The following is a 20,730-nucleotide window of genomic DNA, read 5'->3' as shown; positions in this document are numbered from 1 at the left end:
AAGAGTAACTGTAACTGCACCATATGAAAGAGTAACTGCACCAAATGAAGAGTAACTGTAACTGCACCATATGAAAGAGTAACTGCACCGAATGAAGAGTAACTGCACCAAATGAAGAGTAACTGTAACTGCACCATATGAAAGAGTAACTGCACCAAATGAAGAGTAACTGCTCCAAATGAAGAGTAACTGCTCCAAATGAAGAGTAACTGCACCAAATGAAGAGTAACTGTAACTGCACCATATGAAAGAGTAACTGCACCAAATGAAGAGTAACTGTAACTGCACCATATGAAAGAGTAACTGCACCAAATGAAGAGTAACTGCACCATATGAAAGAGTAACTGCACCAAATGAAGAGTAACTGCTCCAAATGAAGAGTAACTGCTCCAAATGAAGAGTAACTGCACCAAATGAAGAGTAACTGTAACTGCACCATATGAAAGAGTAACTGCACCAAATGAAGAGTAACTGCTCCAAATGAAGAGTAACTGCTCCAAATGAAGAGTAACTGCACCAAATGAAGAGTAACTGTAACTGCACCATATGAAAGAGTAACTGCACCAAATGAAGAGTAACTGCACCAAATGAAGAGTAACTGCTCCAAATGAAGAGTAACTGTAACTGCACCAAATGAAGAGTAACTGCACAAAATGAAGACCAAATGAAGAGTAACTGTAACTGCACCATATGAAAGAGTAACTGCTCCAAATGAAGAGTAACTGCTCCAAATGAAGAGTAACTGTAACGGCACCATATGAAGAGTAACTGTAACTGCACCATATGAAGAGTAACTGTAACTGCACCATATGAAAGAGTAACTGCACCATATGAAAGAGTAACTGCACCATATGAAAGAGTAACTGCACCATATGAAAGAGTAACTGCACCATATGAAAGAGTAACTGCACCATATGAAAGAGTAACTGTAACTGCACCATATGAAAGAGTAACTGCACCATATGAAAGAGTAACTGTACCATATGAAAGAGTAACTGCACCAAATGAAGAGTAACTGTAACTGCACCATATGAAGAGTAACTGCGCCAAATGAAGAGTAACTGTAACTGCACCATATGAAGAGTAACTGCACCAAATGAAGAGTAACTGTAACTGCACCATATGAAAGAGTAACTGCACCAAATGAAGAGTAACTGTAACTGCACCATATGAAAGAGTAACTGCGCCAAATGAAGAGTAACTGTAACTGCACCATATGAAGAGTAACTGTAACTGCACCATATGAAAGAGTAACTGCACCAAATGAAGAGTAACTGTAACTGCACCATATGAAAGAGTAACTGCACCAAATGAAGAGTAACTGCTCCAAATGAAGAGTAACTGCTCCAAATGAAGAGTAACTGCACCAAATGAAGAGTAACTGCTCCAAATGAAGAGTAACTGCTCCAAATGAAGAGTAACTGCACCATATGAAGAGTAACTGTAACTGCACCATATGAAGAGTAACTGTAACTGCACCATATGAAGAGTAACTGCACCATATGAAAGAGTAACTGCACCATATGAAAGAGTAACTGCACCATATGAAAGAGTAACTGCACCATATGAAAGAGTAACTGTAACTGCACCATATGAAAGAGTAACTGCACCATATGAAAGAGTAACTGTACCATATGAAAGAGTAACTGCACCAAATGAAGAGTAACTGTAACTGCACCAAATGAAGAGTAACTGTAACTGCACCATATGAAGAGTAACTGTAACTGCACCATATGAAGAGTAACTGCGCCAAATGAAGAGTAACTGTAACTGCACCATATGAAGAGTAACTGCACCAAATGAAGAGTAACTGTAACTGCACCATATGAAAGAGTAACTGCACCAAATGAAGAGTAACTGTAACTGCACCATATGAAAGAGTAACTGCACCAAATGAAGAGTAACTGCACAAAATGAAGACCAAATGAAGAGTAACTGTAACTGCACCATATGAAAGAGTAACTGCTCCAAATGAAGAGTAACTGCTCCAAATGAAGAGTAACTGCACCAAATGAAGAGTAACTGTAACTGCACCATATGAAGAGTAACTGCGCCAAATGAAGAGTAACTGTAACTGCACCATATGAAAGAGTAACTGGACCAAATGAAGAGTAACTGTGCCAAATGAAGAGTAACTGCACCAAATGAAGAGTAACTGTAACTGCACCATATGAAAGAGTAACTGCACCAAATGAAGAGTAACTGTAACTGCACCATATGAAAGAGTAACTGCACCGAATGAAGAGTAACAGTAACTGCACCATATGAAAGAGTAACTGCACCGAATGAAGAGTAACTGTAACTGCACCATATGAAAGAGTAACTGCACCAAATGAAGAGTAACTGTAACTGCACCATATGAAAGAGTAACTGCACCGAATGAAGAGTAACTGTAACTGCACCAAATGAAGAGTAACTGCACCAAATGAAGAGTAACTGTAACTGCACCATATGAAAGAGTAACTGCACCAAATGAAGAGTAACTGCTCCAAATGAAGAGTAACTGCTCCAAATGAAGAGTAACTGCTCCAAATGAAGAGTAACTGCACCAAATGAAGAGTAACTGTAACTGCACCATATGAAAGAGTAACTGCACCAAATGAAGAGTAACTGTAACTGCACCATATGAAAGAGTAACTGCACCAAATGAAGAGTAACTGTGCCAAATGAAGAGTAACTGTAACTGCACCATATGAAAGAGTAACTGCACCAAATGAAGAGTAACTGCTCCAAATGAAGAGTAACTGCACCAAATGAAGAGTAACTGCACCATATGAAAGAGTAACTGCACCAAATGAAGAGTAACTGCTCCAAATGAAGAGTAACTGCTCCAAATGAAGAGTAACTGCACCAAATGAAGAGTAACTTTAACTGCACCATATGAAAGAGTAACTGCACCGAATGAAGAGTAACAGTAACTGCACCATATGAAAGAGTAACTGCACCAAATGAAGAGTAACTGCACCAAATGAAGAGTAACTGCTCCAAATGAAGAGTAACTGTAACTGCACCAAATGAAGAGTAACTGCACAAAATGAAGACCAAATGAAGAGTAACTGTAACTGCACCATATGAAAGAGTAACTGCTCCAAATGAAGAGTAACTGCTCCAAATGAAGAGTAACTGCTCCAAATGAAGAGTAACTGCTCCAAATGAAGAGTAACTGTAACTGCACCATACGAAAGAGTAACTGCACCAAATGAAGAGTAACTGCTCCAAATGAAGAGTAACTGCTCCAAATGAAGAGTAACTGCTCCAAATGAAGAGTAACTGCACCAAATGAAGAGTAACTGTAACTGCACCATACGAAAGAGTAACTGCACCAAATGAAGAGTAACTGCTCCAAATGAAGAGTAACTGCACCAAATGAAGAGTAACTGCTCCAAATGAAGAGTAACTGCTCAAAATGAAGAGTAACTGCTCCAAATGAAGAGTAACTGTTTCCAAAGACAGCGACAGCAGCGGCGGCGGTGAACGGTCCGGAGTGTCGTCCACCTCACGCTCGGGATGAAGGCGAGCAGCTTCCTCCTCGCCAACTGCAGCGTTTGGGTTTTCACGCGTTCAGAGTTCCTGGAACTCCAAAGACCCAGATCTGCTGCACATGGAACATGCTCAGAACACAAACGAACTTTCCCTTTGATGGCGATAAACCCTGCGCGTCTGAGAATACGTGAGCGGATGTTCAGGTGGGGAAAAGGGTCATGTTAGGGCTTTTAAAAACAAAGGGTTATTGGTGTTTAATACCGGATTATTGCTAATATTCCAGTCATGAAAGAGTTTTTAAACGCAGTCATGTATTTAGCTACTTCCAAAGCTCAAAACTAGATACTAGTACTAATACGTTTGATCATTTCAATTTAACATTCTGTCTTTCCTGAATAGTTTGAGATGTTTTTTGTTCATATCGCAAAGACCACATGGTGATTTTAAACTCATCCATCATAATTTTCTGTGTGTTCTTTCCTCAATATAAATAGCGTGTCGTTTTATCGAGCTTGTTACTTCAATCAGAGACGTCGTAATGAGTCTTTTGAGTGTCCTCTTGAGTGTGCGGGACGTGTAAAGTATTCCAAGGGCTCCTGAAAACAGTCCGAGGCAAAAAAACGACAAATGAAAAGTCCTTTATGGAGCAAAGTGTTCCGCTCTGTGAAGGCTGTTTCGTAAATACACTTTTTTGGAGCTTTTAGCCGTGCGACATCGCTCTTCCCTCATCGAAAACAAACCTGACGTTGTTGGCTTGATTTATGAGTGCGTCTTCTCTGAGCGTCACAAATCACTCCGTCTGGACTGTTGCATCATGGGTAAAAATCCAGATTTATCCTGCGCAGTTTTTTAAGCTCACCGGACTGATTCTGATTCATTCAAACTGCATTATTAGCATTGCATTATTAGCATGGCATTATTAGCATAGCATTGTTAGCATGGCATTGTCAGCATAGCATTGTTAGCACAGCGTTGTTGGCATAGCATTATTAGCATAGCATTATTAGTATAGGATTATTAGCATAGCATTGTTAGCATAGCGTTGTTGGCATAGTGTTTTTGGCATAGCATTATTAGCATAGCATTGTCAGCACAGCGTTGTTGGCATAGCATTATCAGCATAGCTTTGTTAGCATAGCATTATTAGCATAACATTAATAGCATAGCATTGTTAGCATGGCATTGTCCGCATAGCATTGTTAGCACAGCGTTGTTGGCATAGCATTATTAGCATAGCATTATTAGCATAGCATTATAAGTATAGCATTATTAGCATAGCGTTGTTGGGATAGTGTTTTTGGCATAGCATCATTAGAATAGCATTGTCAGCACAGCGTTGTTGGCTTAGCGTTGTTGACATAGCATTGTTAGCATAGCATTATTAGCATAGCATTGTTAACAAAGCATTGTCAGCACAGCATTGTTGGTTTAGCGTTGTTGACATAGCATTGTTAGCATAGCATTATTAGCATAGCATTATTAGCATAGCATGCACGTTCAAGGGCTTATTTTGTCCATTCCCGCTGCTAACGGAAGTGTAGTTTGTGTTTTCCAAATGCTGACATTATTTTAGGTTAGAAAAATGTGAACGACTAATACCAAAATGACCAAAAGCATCAATAAAGACCAAAAGAAACAAAACGAGAACGCAGAACATGTCCACTTTGAATTAAAATAAATTGCAAAAAGATGACACCACATCATTTTAAAGGTTACATTCGAAGTTTTGAGTGAAATCGCCCTTTGTCTGTTAACGCAGTTCTTTGTGTGCGACGGACTCTCGGACGCTGCACACACCTCCTGAGCGTTTCACAGCCGCACAGCCCATTTCCCCCGCGTCTCTCGCCGTATCATTACCAGCCCTGACAGCGCCGCACGTCCATCCGTCGCCCGACGCCCTTTTGGCCGGCCCGGTACAGTAGGCCGCAGATTACACGCCAGTTCCCTCGGCAAATGCATGCTTTTAAAACCCCAGCTGCCGCATTGGAATGAGTCACCAGCGCCGGAACGGGGACGAGAAAACCACCTGCTCTTATGGCGCTTTGAACATCCTCCCTGATGACCTAATCAAAGCCGAGCAGCAGCAGCAGCAGCAGCGGCGGCGATGGCGGCGACAGGTTCCCCCCACGCTGATGCACGCGGCCTTGCTCGCACCATTATAAAACCGAGGCGATCATTAAAGGTATTGATGGACCTGTTTGCTCCCTGCGAGGTGCTGAAGGAGAGCGAGGGGGGGAGGCGGAGTCGCAGGGCCTTTACGAGTGACATCGGCCTGAAAGCGGGACATGGTTTAAAACAGCAGCTGGACACGAGGGAGGCATACGGCAAAATGATGTGAGGGAAATGTGCGGGTGAAAGGGGAGGAAGGGAGGGAAAGGACCCGTAATGACGCCTATTTTTACTCTAGATGAAACTGGAACCTGCACGGAAGGCGAAAACGATGAAACGTTTGGGAGTAAGTAAACGTACCGAGCATACGCGTTCAGAAAAGTGCGTTTGAGCCGTGTTCTGGTTCAGTCGCTCGTTCGTTCGATGCGTTTCGGAGTAAAAAAGGATGACAGGGTGGTACTCCATCGTGTCGTTTAGAATTCAAACTGCACGAAGTGACTGGAAACCAAAAGAGGATAAAACATAGAGAAATAAATGCATGATAAACAATGAAACAACATAGAGCTGTTTCAATCATGTGTCGTGTTTGTGTTACACCCTAATATAACGCAAAAGTATCACAAGTATTCAGAAAACAATACTCTGATTGGGCCATAACAGATTATGTGATCAACTACATTTTAATGCAGGTATTTTATATTGTGTAGAGCTGAATACACGTGCTATTCTTTCATCACTCTTGAGGGACGGGCGACCTTTGGCAAGACACTTTACCCACAATTCCTCGTATGAATGTGGTGAGAGTGAATTATTGGTGGTGCTCGAAGGGTGGTGGTGCTTTGAGATTATATTATGATGAATTATCATTTATTTATTCACTGTCTTGCCCTCTCCGGGTGGGCGGGGGGTCCTTGCCCTCTCCAGGTGGGCGGGGGGTCCTTGCCCTCTCCAGGTGGGTGGGGGGGTCCTTGCCCTCTCCAGGTGGGTGGGGGTCCTTGCCCTCTCCAGGTGGGTGGGGAGTCCTTGCCCTCTCCAGGTGGGTGGTGGGGTCCTTGCCCTTTCCAGGTGGGTGGGGGTCCTTGCTCTCTCCAGGTGGGTGTGGGGGTCCTTGCCCTCTCCAGGTGGGTGGGGAGTCCTTGCTCTCTCCAGGTGGGTGGGGTGTCCTTGCGCTCTCCAGGTGGGTGGGGGGTCCTTGCCCTCTCCTGGTGGGTGGGGGGTCTTTGCTCTCTCCAGGTGGGTGGGGGGGTCCTTGCCCTCTCCAGGTGGGTGGGGAGTCCTTGCCCTCTCCAGGTGGGTGGGGAGTCCTTGCGCTCTCCAGGTGGGTGGGGGGGTCCTTGCGCTCTCCAGGTGGGTGGGGGGTCCTTGCCCTCTCCTGGTGGGTGGGGGGTCCTTGCTCTCTCCAGGTGGGTGGGGGGGTCCTTGCCCTCTCCAGGTGGGTGGGGAGTCCTTGCCCTCTCCAGGTGGGTGGGGGGGTCCTTGCCCTCTCCAGGTGGGTGGGGGGTCCTTGCCCTCTCCAGGTGGGTGGGGGGGTCCTTGCCCTCTCCAGGTGGGTGGGGGGTCCTTGCTCTCTCCAGGTGGGTGGGGAGTCCTTGCCCTCTCCAGGTGGGTGGGGGGTCCTTGCCCTCTCCGGGTGGGTGGGGAGTCCTTGCCCTCTCCGGGTGGGTGGGGGGTCCTTGCGCTCTCCAGGTGGGTGGGGGGTCCTTGCCCTCTCCGGGTGGGTGGGGAGTCCTTGCCCTCTCCAGGTGGGTGGGGAGTCCTTGCGCTCTCCAGGTGGGTGGGGGGTCCTTGCCCTCTCCGGGTGGGTGGGGGGTCCTTGCCCTCTCCGGGTGGGTGGGGGTGTCCTTGCCCTATCCAGGTGGGTGGGGGGTCCTTGCCCTCTCCAGGTGGGTGGGGGGTCCTTGCTCTCTCCAGATGGGTGGGGGGGTCCTTGCCCTATCCAGGTGGGTGGGGAGTCCTTGCCCTCTCCGGGTGGGTGGGGATTCCTTGCCCTCTTCAGGTGGGTGGGGAGTCCTTGCCCCAAGTGGAGGAGTTCAAGTATCTCGGGGTCTTGTTCACGAGTGAGGGAAGGATGGAGCGTGAGATCGACAGTTGGATCTGGAAGGAGCTGAGTGGGACTGTTGTGGTAAAGAGGGAGCTGAGCCGAAAGGCAAAGCTGGAGGGACTATGTCTCTCGGCTGGCCTGGGAACGCCTCGGGACCCCCCGGAGGAACAGGAGGAAGTGTCTGGGGAGGAGGAGGTCTGGGAGTCCCTGCTTAGACTGCTGCCCCCGCGACCCGGCCCCGGATAAAGCAGAAGAAGATGAAGAAGAATGACAGTCACAGCCCGCAGTCTGCCCCAGGGCAAATGTGGCAGCTGAATGTGACTGTGAACGGAATCAATAAAACACACGATGAGCGAGTATAGAATATATCTCTGCTGTTGCAAAGAGAGAGTTACATTATGTTTGGATTATATATAAACACTGGTGATAATTGCCAATTAGAAAGTTTCATTTGTTCGTTTGTCAGCTCTTTTCACACTCAACACGGAATTCAAAAGAACATCAAAAGAAAAGCTTTAAGAGGACTTCCTGTTCCACCACATCCAGGTCCATCCAGGTCCATCCAGGTTTCTGACAACGCTCAAGCTTCATTCCCGCAAGAAATAAGACGTACGGCAACAAAACAAACCGCAAACCTCCTCATTCTGTCCGATCACGCGCTGGGACTATCTGCGTGTCGGCGCGTCGTGTAAACCTTTTCTCGTTTCTTCCTCCCACGGTGACGACTGTAACCTTCACACGCACCTTTCTTCTTATTTACAGTAAAGGGCCTGATCCATAGTCCTGTCCCCGCCGCGCCTAAATATACGTGTCCTCTGCCGTGGTCGGGTAGAGTTTCCGCGCCGACCGCTCGTCTACATTACGTCCTACAGCGCCGCGAGGGTCACCTCGCGAACCGCCAACAGCCGTCTCGTTTCCGATCGCCGACGCCCCCATTAACCCCGCGAGCGAACCTTTTAAGGCCGACTTAACGGAGGCGAGGGGGGTGATCGGAGGCATCGATCCCAGTGGTCGACGCCGGAAATCGCCGCGCCGGGGAACAAACGCGGAGGGGAAGAACGTCGATTCGCTGCCACGGCGCCGCGAGGTTCGAGGATTTACGCGGACTGCGGGTCGTTCGCGGGACAGAAGAGTCATCAGTTTTGCAGTTTGAGGACAGACGAAAGGATTAATCGAAATTAAAACGTGCGAATAAACGGCGCATGAGGTGTGCTGGTTGTTTTGTAATAGTAATGTTTCATTCACTTTACAGCGCCTTTTAAGGACACGTGAAGAAGACACATTATGCTTTTGCCCTGGTACATAAAGTAAAACCATCATTATTTTACTTTTTGCTAGTTGTAAATATGGATCTAATATAATCAATATAAAAATCAATTGGATGCAGACAGAAAAACAAACTGGGCTCAGCAACAGTATGTGGACAGAACACAAATAAAGTGTTGTACCTTATTTGAACTGTCTTAAACGTAAAAAATAACAAAAAAAAGACAAATAATTAAAAGCTTTATAAAAATGTTATCTCAGAATAGCTAATTTTTTTAGGTTTATAATTGTACTTCCTGTTTTTAATTGATGACATCACAGTAGGGAATGAGCTTGCAACCAAAGGGTCAAAATACATCCATTGTCTTTTTATTTTTGACAAATAAGAATAGAATAAGTATAGTATATTGTACAAGAGTAATTTTATTTTGTTGAATTATTGTTTAGGGGTCAAATAATGTCCTGGTGTGATGTCACTTCCTGTTATTTTCTACAGATTTTTCTACTTTTTCTCCACAAATACCTGCTCGATTAGTAGGTATAAATACACCAAATAAAGTCAAAATTTAAAAATCATAAAAACCTGTCATAGGCACTTTAACGAGGATGATTTGCTCCTGATAAAAGTCACACAGGCTTTATTCTTATAGAAATGTCATAATTGCGACAAGATGAAATGTAGAAAATCTCTATAATACGTCCATCATCTTCAAACAAATACCTTTTTACAACTTAATTTAGATCAAATTTATTCTAATTGATTCATCATAAAGCCAATAATTCACTGGATTCAAATAGTAACGTCCCATCACCTGCATGTTTATCCTGGAGTACATTAACGATGGAACACTTTAGTACTTTAACTCAGGTAAAGGAGTTTCAGTTGTACTTTTGGCATTTCTTGCCAATTGTACTTTTACTTTAGTCGTGCCCTTCAGCCCGTTTGCCGCCTCGCCACCGCGCAGATCCGCCCCGTCACGGCCCGTGTCCCGCGCAGAAGCTCGTGTGTGTCCCCGGACTCGCCCCCCGACCCCGAACAACGGAGGCTCCCGGGCCCCTCCGACCCGCTCCGACACAACAGGGTAACGAGGACCGGGGCAACGAGGACCCCGCGTCCCCCTCCGACCCCGCGTCCCCCTCCGACCCAGGGCCCCCTTCCGACCCCACGTCCCCCTCCGACCCCGCGTCCCCCTCCGACCCCGTGTCCCTCCGACCTCGCACAGGCACGCCCCCGACATGAATTATGCACCCGCCGCAAACTGACACAAAGCTCGGGACGTTCTCTGGCACAAACCTTACATTCCCTGCCGCACCAGGAAGGGCATTAAACATTCATCCTTGTTACTTTCTGCACGGCAGCAAAAGGATGAGGAATTACACGGATCCGGGAAGACGCCGCGCCTGTGTCGGGCTTGTCCTCGGCGTCGGGTTTCGCTCACCTTTTGTCTTGTTCCGAGTCGGCCTATACGTCTCAGAGTGATACAAATTTAATGGTATTTTGACAATGGAGCACGTCTGGATTCTGTGCAGTGAGTGCGCCGCTCGGAGGGAGAATGAGAAGCGACCGGCTGCTGAGTGTCCAAGCGTGAAAAGTACAGGCTGCTGGGAGCACACGTATATTACAACTGAAGGGAACAAGTATTTAAACCTCAACCGCATACTTTAATCAACGCACAATACATAACATTTAAGCCAAAAGAACAGGGACATACTTTTACATCGCCTGTTATTGCACTTTTTCAGTCGTTTTGCTCATATGCTCCTCTTATTTCAGGATAATAAGCTTAATTTCAGATGTTTTGACCAGTGACGGTGGTGAAATATGGATTATTTTACTTTGATTTCTGACTTTTTTCCAATATATTACTTCTTACTTCAAGCCAATGGAGTTAAGGATTGAAAAATGTGTTTATTTTTTATCTATTTAATTGATTTACTTGTAGCTTTTACTTATAAACAAGTAAGATGTGCCTTGAAACAGTATTTTATGCCCCATAAGCATTTAAATCTACTCAAAACGAGTCATTTTAAGAGTCTATGTATAAATTGTGTGGACAAATGGTGGAGTGGCCTTTTGTACTTGTCTTAACGCTCTCTCTTCCTCTTTCATTCTACAGCCTCCAGAGCGTTTTTGATAGGCCGTAATTTATCATATTTTATCCAAAGTGCGGCTGACATTAAGACAATGAGCTGACATTTAAAGCCAAAGTCTCAAGAGGAAAACGACCAGTGTGTGTGTTTCACAGAGAGGCATTCTGGGAAGTCGTCCACAGCTCTGTGTGAGAAGCACTGACCAGGAAGTAGACCGGCACTTTGTCAACCACTGGACCAGGAAGTAGACCATCTCTGTCAACTACTGAACCAGGAAGTAGACCATCTCTGTCAACTACTGAACCAGGAAGTAGACCGGCCCTTTGTCAACCACTGAACCAGGAAGTAGACCGGGCCTCTGTCAACCACTGAACCAGGAAGTAGACTGGCACTTTGTCAACCACTGAACCAGGAAGTAGACCGGCACTTTGTCAACCACTGGACCAGGAAGTAGACCATCTCTGTCAACCACTGAACCAGGAAGTAGACCGGCACTTTGTCAACCACTGAACCAGGAAGTAGACCGGCACTTTGTCAACCACTGGACCAGGAAGTAAACCGGCATTTTGTCAGCCACTCTACCAGGAAGTAGACCGGCACTTTGTCACCCACTGGACCAGGAAGTAGACTGGCACTTTGTCAACCACTGGACCAGGAAGTAGACCATATCTGACGTCCCATATAAATCCACCTGTAAACCTAGAAAGGTTCACAGCTGTTGATCAAGCAGAGATAACTTCAGCCATTATGTCCTCTAAAAGCTCAACTTGTGTCCTAGACCCCATTCCAAGCAGACTCCTCAAAGACATTCTTCCCCTAATTATAGACCCTATTCTTAATATAATAAATACTTCACTCGAAAGTGGCTATGTTCCACAGTCCTTCAAACATGCAGTCATTAAACCTCTTCTGAAAAAGCCTAATCTAGATCCCGACCTATTGGTAAACTACAGACCTATTTCAAATCTTCCCTTCGTCTCTAAAATCCTTGAAAAAGTTGTAGTAAAACAGCTTTGTCGCCACCTGCAGGACAATAACTTATTTGAAGTTTTCCAGTCAGGGTTCAGAGCCCACCACAGCACTGAAACTGCACTAGTTAAAGTCACAAATGATTTGTTATTAGCCGCTGACGATGGACTGGTCTCAATCCTGGTTCTGTTGGACCTCAGCGCAGCGTTTGACACCATCGACCACAACATTCTACTGCAGAGGTTAGAATGTGATGTAGGTGTTGGAGGAACAGCCCTCAGCTGGTTTAAATCCTATCTATCTGATAGGTTCCAATTTGTTAATGTAAACCAGAGCTCCTCACCAAGCTCTAAAGTAATTTACGGTGTGCCACAGGGTTCGGTACTCGGTCCAATTCTGTTTACTCTTTATATGCTGCCATTAGGCAACATTATCAGAAAGCATGACATTAACTTCCACTGCTCTGCAGATGACACTCAGCTGTATTTATCAATGAAACCTGATCAGAGCGATCAAGTAGACAGACTTAGTACTTGTGTGAAGGAGATAAAAACCTGGATGACACTAAACTACCTGCTTCTTAACCCTGAAAAAACCGAGGTCATTGTGCTTGGCCCTAAGCATCTACGAGACGCTCTATCTGAGCAGATAGTCACACTGGACAATGTCAGTGTAGCCTCCAGTTCTACTGTAAGAAACCTTGGAGTCTTATTTGACCGGGAGCTCTCATTTAAAGCTCATATAAATCAAGCTTGTAAAACAGCCTATTTCCATTTGCGCAACATCGCCAAAATCAGAAGAATCCTGCCTAAAAGTGATGCCGAAAAACTTATCCATGCATTTGTAACGACTAGATTAGACTACTGTAACTCCCTGCTTGCAGCGTGTCCTAAAAGCTCCATAAAAAGCTTTCAACTGGTTCAAAATGCAGCAGCAAGATTACTAACAGGAACAAAAAGAAGAGAGCACATTACGCCAGTGCTGAAGTCTCTTCACTGGCTCCTGTCGAGTTTAGAATCAAATTCAAAATTCTACTCTTGACCTACAAAGCCATAAATGACATGGCCCCATCCTACCTCAAAGATGCTATAGAACCATATCATCCAAACAGAGCTCTTCGCTCTCAGAATGCTGGCCTTCTGGTGGTGCCAAGAGTCTCTAAAAGTACTGTAGGAGGTAGAGCGTTTAGCTACCAAGCTCCTGTGTTATGGAATCAGCTCCCGACCCATGTTAAATATGCTGACACAGTCTCTTCATTTAAGTCCAGGCTTAAAACGTTCCTCTTCGAAATCGCTTATGGTCAGACTAGTTAGGAACATAAAGATAAACCCACAGCTTTAGCTACGCTGCCCTAGGAGTAACTATGCTGGGGGAAGTATGACAGCTTGAGCACTATCCTCTTCTTCTGATTACTTATGCTATCAAACAATATTTATTTTTTGATTCCACTTGCAAACTGTTCACCGCCTTCTTTTCTTTCTCTCACTTCTGAGGACCTGTGGACCCAGATGCCCCTCCCCTGGTGAAGTGGTCCCTGCCCTGTGTGGACGGTCCCTCATCTGCCTGAGGAGTGGGTCCAGCTCGCCCCCGACGGTCCCTCATCTGCCTGAGGAGTGGGTCCAGCTCGCCCCCGACGGTCCCTCATCTGCCTGAAGAGTGGGTCCAGCTCGACTCAGACGGTCCCTCTTCTGCCTGAAGAGTGGGTCCAGCTCGACTCAGACGGTCCCTCTTCTGCCTGAAGAGTGGGTCCAGTTCGCCTCAGTCGGTCCCTCATCTGCCTGAAGAGTGGGTCCAGCTCGACTCAGACAGTCCCTCTTCTGCCTGAAGAGTGGGTCCAGCTCGACTCAGACGGTCCCTCATCTGCCTGAAGAGTGGGTCCAGCTCGACTCAGACGGTCCCTCTTCTGCCTGAAGAGTGGGTCCAGTTCGCCTCAGTCGGTCCCTCATCTGCCTGAAGAGTGGGTCCAGCTCGCCTCCGACGGTCCCTCGTCTGCCTGAAGAGTGGGTCCAGCTCGCCTCCGACGGTCCCTCTTCTGCCTGAAGAGTGGGTCCAGCTCGACTCAGACGGTCCCTCTTCTGCCTGAAGAGTGGGTCCAGCTCGACTCAGACGGTCCCTCTTCTGCCTGAAGAGTGGGTCCAGCTCCAGTCTCCTCGTCTCCGTCTGTCCGTCTGTGAGAGTCGGATCTCTCCTTCACTGGAACTCCTCCAGGTTTCTACGCTTTTTTCCCAAAGAGGTTTTTTTTGTAGTTTTTCCTGGCCGAGAAGGAGAGTCTAAGGACAGAGGACCCTGGGACATCGTCCCTCGCCACCACAGACATTGTCTGACTTCATCGCCACCACAGACATTGTTGATTCATTTCTCCCTGTGGCCCTCAGAGGCAACTGTTGTTGTGATTTTGGGCCTTACAAAAATAAATTGATTTGATTTGATGATCTGTCAACCACTGGACCAGGAAGTAGACGGCACTTTGTCAACCACTGAACCAGGAAGTAGACCATATCTGTCAACCACTGAACCAGGAAGTAGACCGGCCCTTTGTCAACCACTGAACCAGGAAGTAGACCAGGCCTTTGTCAACCACCGAACCAGGAAGTAGACTGGGCCTTTGTCAACCACTGAACCAGGAAGTAGACAATCTCTGTCAACCACTGAACCAGGAAGTAGACTGGCACTTTTTCAACCACTGAACCAGGAAATAGACCATCTCTGTCCACCACTGAACCAGGAAGTAGACCAGGCCTTTGTCAACCACCGAACCAGGAAGTAGACCGGGCCTTTGTCAACCACTGAACCAGGAAGTTGACCGTCTCTGTCAACCACTGAACCAGGAAGTAGACTGGGCCTTTGTCAACCACTGAACCAGGAAGTAGACAATCTCTGTCAACCACTGAACCAGGAAGTAGACTAGCCCTTTGTCAACCAGTGAACCAGGAAGTAGACCGGCACTTCGTCAACCACTGAACCAGGAAGTAGACCGGCACTTCGTCAACCACTGAACCAGGAAGTAGACTGGCACTTTGTCAACCACTGAACCAGGAAGTAGACCATATTTGTCAACCACTGAACCAGGAAGTAGACCGGCCCTTTGTCAACCACTGAACCAGGAAGTAGACCAGGCCTTTGTCAACCACCGAACCAGGAAGTAGACTGGGCCTTTGTCAATCACTGAACCAGGAAGTAGACAATCTCTGTCAACCACTGAACCAGGAAGTAGACTGGCACTTTTTCAACCACTGAACCAGGAAATAGACAATCTCTGTCAACTACTGAACCAGGAAGTAGACCAGGCCTTTGTCAACCACTGAACCAGGAAGTTGACCGTCTCTGTCAACCACTGAACCAGGAAGTAGACTAGCCCTTTGTCAACCAGCGAACCAGGAAGTTGACTGTGGGAAAACAGTCCGCTCAATTACTCACGTTACACTCTGACCATTAAAAACAGACTAAGTCGCTCTGGAATCACAATAAAGACGCTCCTACACTGGACCATCGATATTTCAAACTGTATCAACATGAACTGTGCGTCCAGACACGAGGCAAACACGATTAGCACGATTAGGTTCATACATTCGTGGCGTTTTTAATAGTTTGTAGGATTCTTATAGTAGGGAAACGGTAACACCAGAGACACGTCTGAGGAAGGCTGCAGAAGTGGTAAATATACTGTAATATTTGCTTAAATTGTGATTTGAATGCAGCTTTTCCGGGTCTGTAGAGCTGCGATCCCAAACGTTTTTCTTCACAAGGACCGATAAAATCAAAGCCCTCTTACCGGTGCCCACCTGCAGTTATAGGTGCCACAAAGCCCTCTTACCGGTGCCCACCTGCAGTTATAGGTGCCACAAAGCCCTCTTACCGGTGCCCACATGCAGTTATAGGTGCCACAAAGCCCTCTAACTAGTGCCCACCTGCAGGTAAAGGTGCCACAAAGCCCTCTAACTGGTGCCCACCTGGAGGTAAAGGTGCCAGAAAGCCCTCTTACTGGTGCCCACCTGCAGTTATAGGTGCCACAAAGCCCTCTTACCGGTGCCCACATGCAGTTATAGGTGCCACAAAGCCCTCTAACTGGTGCCCACCTGCAGGTAAAGGTGCCACAAAGCCCTCTAACTGGTGCCCACCTGGAGGTAAAGGTGCCGGAAAGCCCTCTTACTGGTGCCCACCTGCAGTGTTAGGTGCCACAAAGCCCTCTTACCGGTGCCCACCTGCAGGTAAAGGTGCCACAAAGCCCTCTAACTGGTGCCCACCTGGAGGTAAAGGTGCCAGAAAGCCCTCTAACTGGTGCTCACCTGCAGGTAAAGGTGCCACAAAGCTCTCTTACCGGTGCCCACCTGCAGTTATAGGTGCCACAAAGCCCTCTTACCGGTGCCCACCTGCAGTTATAGGTGCCACAAAGCCCTCTTACCGGTGCCCACATGCAGTTATAGGTGCCACAAAGCCCTCTAACTGGTGCCCACCTGCAGGTAAAGGTGCCACAAAGCCCTCTAACTGGTGCCCACCTGGAGGTAAAGGTGCCAGAAAGCCCTCTTACTGGTGCCCACCTGCAGTTATAGGTGCCACAAAGCCCTCTTACCGGTGCCCACATGCAGTTATAGGTGCCACAAAGCCCTCTAACTGGTGCCCACCTGCAGGTAAAGGTGCCACAAAGCCCTCTAACTGGTGCCCACCTGGAGGTAAAGGTGCCAGAAAGCCCTCTTACTGGTGCCCACCTGCAGTTATAGATGCCACAAAGCCCTCTTACCGGTGCCCACCTGCAGGTAAAGGTGCCACAAAGCCCTCTAACTGGTGCCCACCTGGAGGTAAAGGTGCCAGAAAGCCCTCTAACTGGTGCTCACCTGCAGGTAAAGGTGCCACAAAGCTCTCTTACCGGTGCCCACCTGCAGTTATAGGTGCCACAAAGCCCTCTTACCGGTGCCCACCTGCAGTTATAGGTGCCACAAAGCCCTCTAACTGGTGCCCACCTGCAGTTATAGGTGCCACAAAGCCCTTTTACCGGTGCCCACCTGCAGTTATAGGTGCCACAAAGCCCTCTAACTGGTGCCCACCTGCAGGTAAAGGTGCCACAAAGCTCTCTTACCGGTGCCCACCTGCAGTTATAGGTGCCACAAAGCTCTCTTACCGGTGCCCACCTGCAGGTAAAGGTGCCACAAAGCCCTCTAACTGGTGCCCACCTGGAGGTAAAGGTGCCAGAAAGCCCTCTAACTGGTGCTCACCTGCAGGTAAAGGTGTCACAAAGCCCTCTTACCGGTGCCCACCTGCAGGTAAAGGTGCCACAAAGCTCTCTTACCGGTGCCCACCTGCAGTTATAGGTGCCACAAAGCCCTCTAACTGGTGCCCACCTGCAGTTATAGGTGCCACAAAGCCCTCTTACCGGTGCCCACCTGCAGTTATAGGTGCCACAAAGCCCTCTAACTGGTGCCCACCTGCAGGTAAAGGTGCCACAAAGCCCTCTAACTGGTGCCCACCTGCAGGTAAAGGTGCCACAAAGCCCTCTTTACCGGTGCCCACCTGCAGTTATAGGTGCCAAAAAGCCCTCTTACCGGTGCCCACCTGCAGTTATAGGTGCCACAAAGCCCTCTAACTGGTGCCCACCTGCAGGTAAAGGTGCCACAAAGCCCTCTTACCGGTGCCCACCTGCAGTTATAGGTGCCACAAAACCCTCTAACTGGTGCCCACCTGCAGGTAAAGGTGCCACACAGCTCTCTTACCGGTGCCCACCTGCAGTTATAGGTGCCACAAAGACCTCTAACTGGTGCCCACCTGCAGGTAAAGGTGCCACAAAGCCCTCTTACCGGTGCCCACCTGCAGTTATAGGTGCCACAAAACCCTCTTACCGGTGCTGTCGTCGTAGACCACGGTCACGGTCTTCCACTTGAAGAAGTGCACGAGGTCGAGGATGGCGCGGCTGAGCGAGGAGAAGTCCGGGTACAGGCTCACGTAGAAGACGTCGCGGTTGTCCGAGACCTGGTGCTTCCACTTGGTCTGGATGTGAGGGACCCCCAGCGCGTTGCAGATGGACTGCACCGCGTTAGCCGAGGAGCTGTGGGAGGGGCCGAAGATGGCGGCCACGCCCAGGGAGAGCTGGTCACACGCTGGACGGAGGAGAAGGAAGAGGTCAGCAGTGCATGTGGGCGGTACATCCAGCTTCAGATAAGATTATGAAGACATGCAGCTGTTCAGTATGATTACAAAAAGATCTGATTAAAACGTTATGTTGGAAATAACGTCGAGATCATTCAGTTTATCGATCATCGTGATTATTCAGGTCAATATAATTGTACGAATCGAAAAATAATAATGTGACCATTTTAGAAGCAAAATTACCGTATTTTCAGGACTATAAGTCTCATAGTTTTGGCCGGGGTGTGACTTATACTTATATTTATACTTATATACTTATACTCCAGTGCGACTTATATATGTTTTTTTCTTCTCTATTAAATTTTTTTGGCTGGTGCGACTCATACTCCGAAAAATACGGTTAACTATTTTTTGTTCAATAAACAGCCCAAAAAATAGACCTAACTATAAAGAACTTTAATATCTGGTGGTTTTGTCACATTTAATTTCAATTTCACAAAGCCGGTCACAAACTTGAGGAACATGTTAAACCCCAGGAATGAAAGAAAATTAAACATCAATAATCGCTAATAATCGTGAATAATCGTCATATTGTGATGTTTTTTCCTCACAATAATCGTAACGCAAATATTAAAATCGTGACATCCCTGGTTGTAAACGTTCAAATAAGGGTATTAGACTATTTAGACAAACCTTAACACATTCAAATAAACTTAATGAGAGTGTTATGAAATTGTCCCACACCAACATACAAAGTACTTCTCAGAAATTGCTTTACATACATACTTTAAAGTACTCAGGCTTTTGAGCACCCCAGTCTTTTTTATCATTGTAACAAGTATCCATCTGAGGACTTCTGTATTTCTATAACAAAACACACGCAAACTACTTTTCATATATATAAAAAAAAAGTTCCATATGTAACTTCTCCGGTGGTCCATCCATAGCTTTTGCCTGGAACGTCGCACAGTTTGACATTTAACGTATCCATGTCCCTTTTATCTATTTATCTGAACAGGGACAAGGCACATCAATCAAACGCTTCTTTAAATGTGCCAGTTTAACCCGCTAACGCTCAATTTCCACCGCAGCCCCTGGAAACGGTAAAGAGGGCCCCGGCAACGGACAAACATAATGGTGAAAGTGAGCTCCACGAAGACGAGCGGATGAAGCCACCGACGCCGTCGGAGTTTGATGTTTTTGCTCGCAGGAGTTTCACGGGACGGGACATTTGCTCCTGCGTTTGTTGCTTCATCAGCCGTTTTGTGAAGCCCCGTGCCGCCGCCGAAACCGAACATTCGATCGCAACAGCCGTTTTCTCAAAATTCGTGCGGTAAAAAAAAAAAGTTTAGAACGAAAGGAACGCTTCAAAACGCCCCGTTCAAAGTTATCCGTCTCCGACACTGGCGCTAATTACGTACGCCGCATCTCGTTAGCGCTAATGTAAAGTGTCGTGGAGGTCACCGGCGGCTTGTTTGCAGCGGTCGCACGTGCAAAGACTCGCCGACACGTCTTCAGACGTGCGCGCGGAGCCCCGGCAGCTCGCTCTAATCATGTTATTTGATATGGGCGAGGCGGCTAAATCATGCAGACAGGATATAATGGCCGGTAATTGATAAGAGACTCCAAATGTCAGGCTGGAGCTCAGAGAAAACTGATAGATGATGGCGCTTTATTTGCTGTCCCAGAGGGCGGGGGGAGGGGGAGAGGGACGGGGGAGGGACGGGGGGGGGAGTCATTACCTAGAACCAATCAATTCTCAGTGTTTACGTTGGGAGCGCGAGGCCGTTTCTCCGGCGCTGATTATAATTGTCACAATCGAAGCGGCGACATTATACGAGAGCTTGTTTACGAGGACAGGGAGTCGCATAGAGCGCGGGGCAGTCCGAGCTCCGGGAGGGTTGCCCCGACGACGCCTGGCCAGCTGATGGCGCTACACTATGCAAAACAGACACGGAACGTATTAAGAGTTTCCTCCTCCGAATCCTACCTGGAGCACGAACGACACGGTGATAGGACAACGGGAAGCGGCGCGGCGAGTGGCAATTATCGTGATTACATGGCAGTTACTCGTGGCGACGGGGCACATCTGTCCTGCGTCTTTATTTCACGCCGATTTGATTAATCCCAGTTCCAATCCAAACCCAGTAAAGAATGACGTTTGTCCTTGTCCCTGGAGCGGGAGAAGGAAACGACCGATAGGGCTGTCGGACTGCTGCGCCGCGATTGGCTGGATTTTCAAAGTGGGCGGGGTTAATTTCAAATCCATTTCTCTTTGGCGTGACGGCGATTAAAAGAAAATCAACTTCGTTATTTCAATTCGTTATATCAACTATCAAAACTGAGTTGCCACTGTGCTGTTGGTAATCTCCATAGCGACGCCATCGCCAAGGCAGTGAATTCCTTTAAGCGGACATGGCTAGTGTTATGATGTGTAAACAGTGCAGTAAAATTATACTTTCACCATTTCCCCATGTTACTGTGACGTGTTAAAGTTGAGTGTAGCTTCCTTTGTGGTTCTCGTTGAAGCTCCTCTGTGTTTTTAAGTCCACACTCCAACATTAGACTATTATGACACTTGACACGTGCTCATATTGTCTCTACTGTATACAAAATATATCTATAACTTACTAACAGCCACTGGGTTTGGCTTTAGTTCACAGACTGTGCCTTCTCCAGACTCCAGATCTACA

General features: G+C 47.2%; 1 protein-coding gene across 4 annotated transcripts in view; it reads right to left on the bottom strand.

Annotated features, from left to right (window-relative positions):
* Positions 1-20,730, bottom strand: part of grik2 (glutamate receptor, ionotropic, kainate 2) — a 472,281-nt gene that overhangs the window by 279,488 nt on the left and 172,063 nt on the right. For all 4 annotated transcript variants that reach the window (XM_072460039.1, XM_072460040.1, XM_072460041.1 and 1 more), the window contains exon 3: positions 17,791-18,048. In XM_072460039.1, coding sequence (XP_072316140.1) covers positions 17,791-18,048 — 258 coding nt within the window. The remainder of the gene's footprint in view (positions 1-17,790; positions 18,049-20,730) is intronic.

Source organism: Eucyclogobius newberryi, unplaced genomic scaffold (assembly GCF_026437365.1).
Source record: "Eucyclogobius newberryi isolate DKJ021-1_F unplaced genomic scaffold, fEucNew1.0.hap1 SCAF_3, whole genome shotgun sequence".
NCBI classification, from domain to species: domain Eukaryota; kingdom Metazoa; phylum Chordata; class Actinopteri; order Gobiiformes; family Gobiidae; genus Eucyclogobius; species Eucyclogobius newberryi.
The sequence above is the reverse complement of the archived record's forward strand: the minus strand, read 5'-3'. Positions and strand labels throughout refer to the sequence as shown.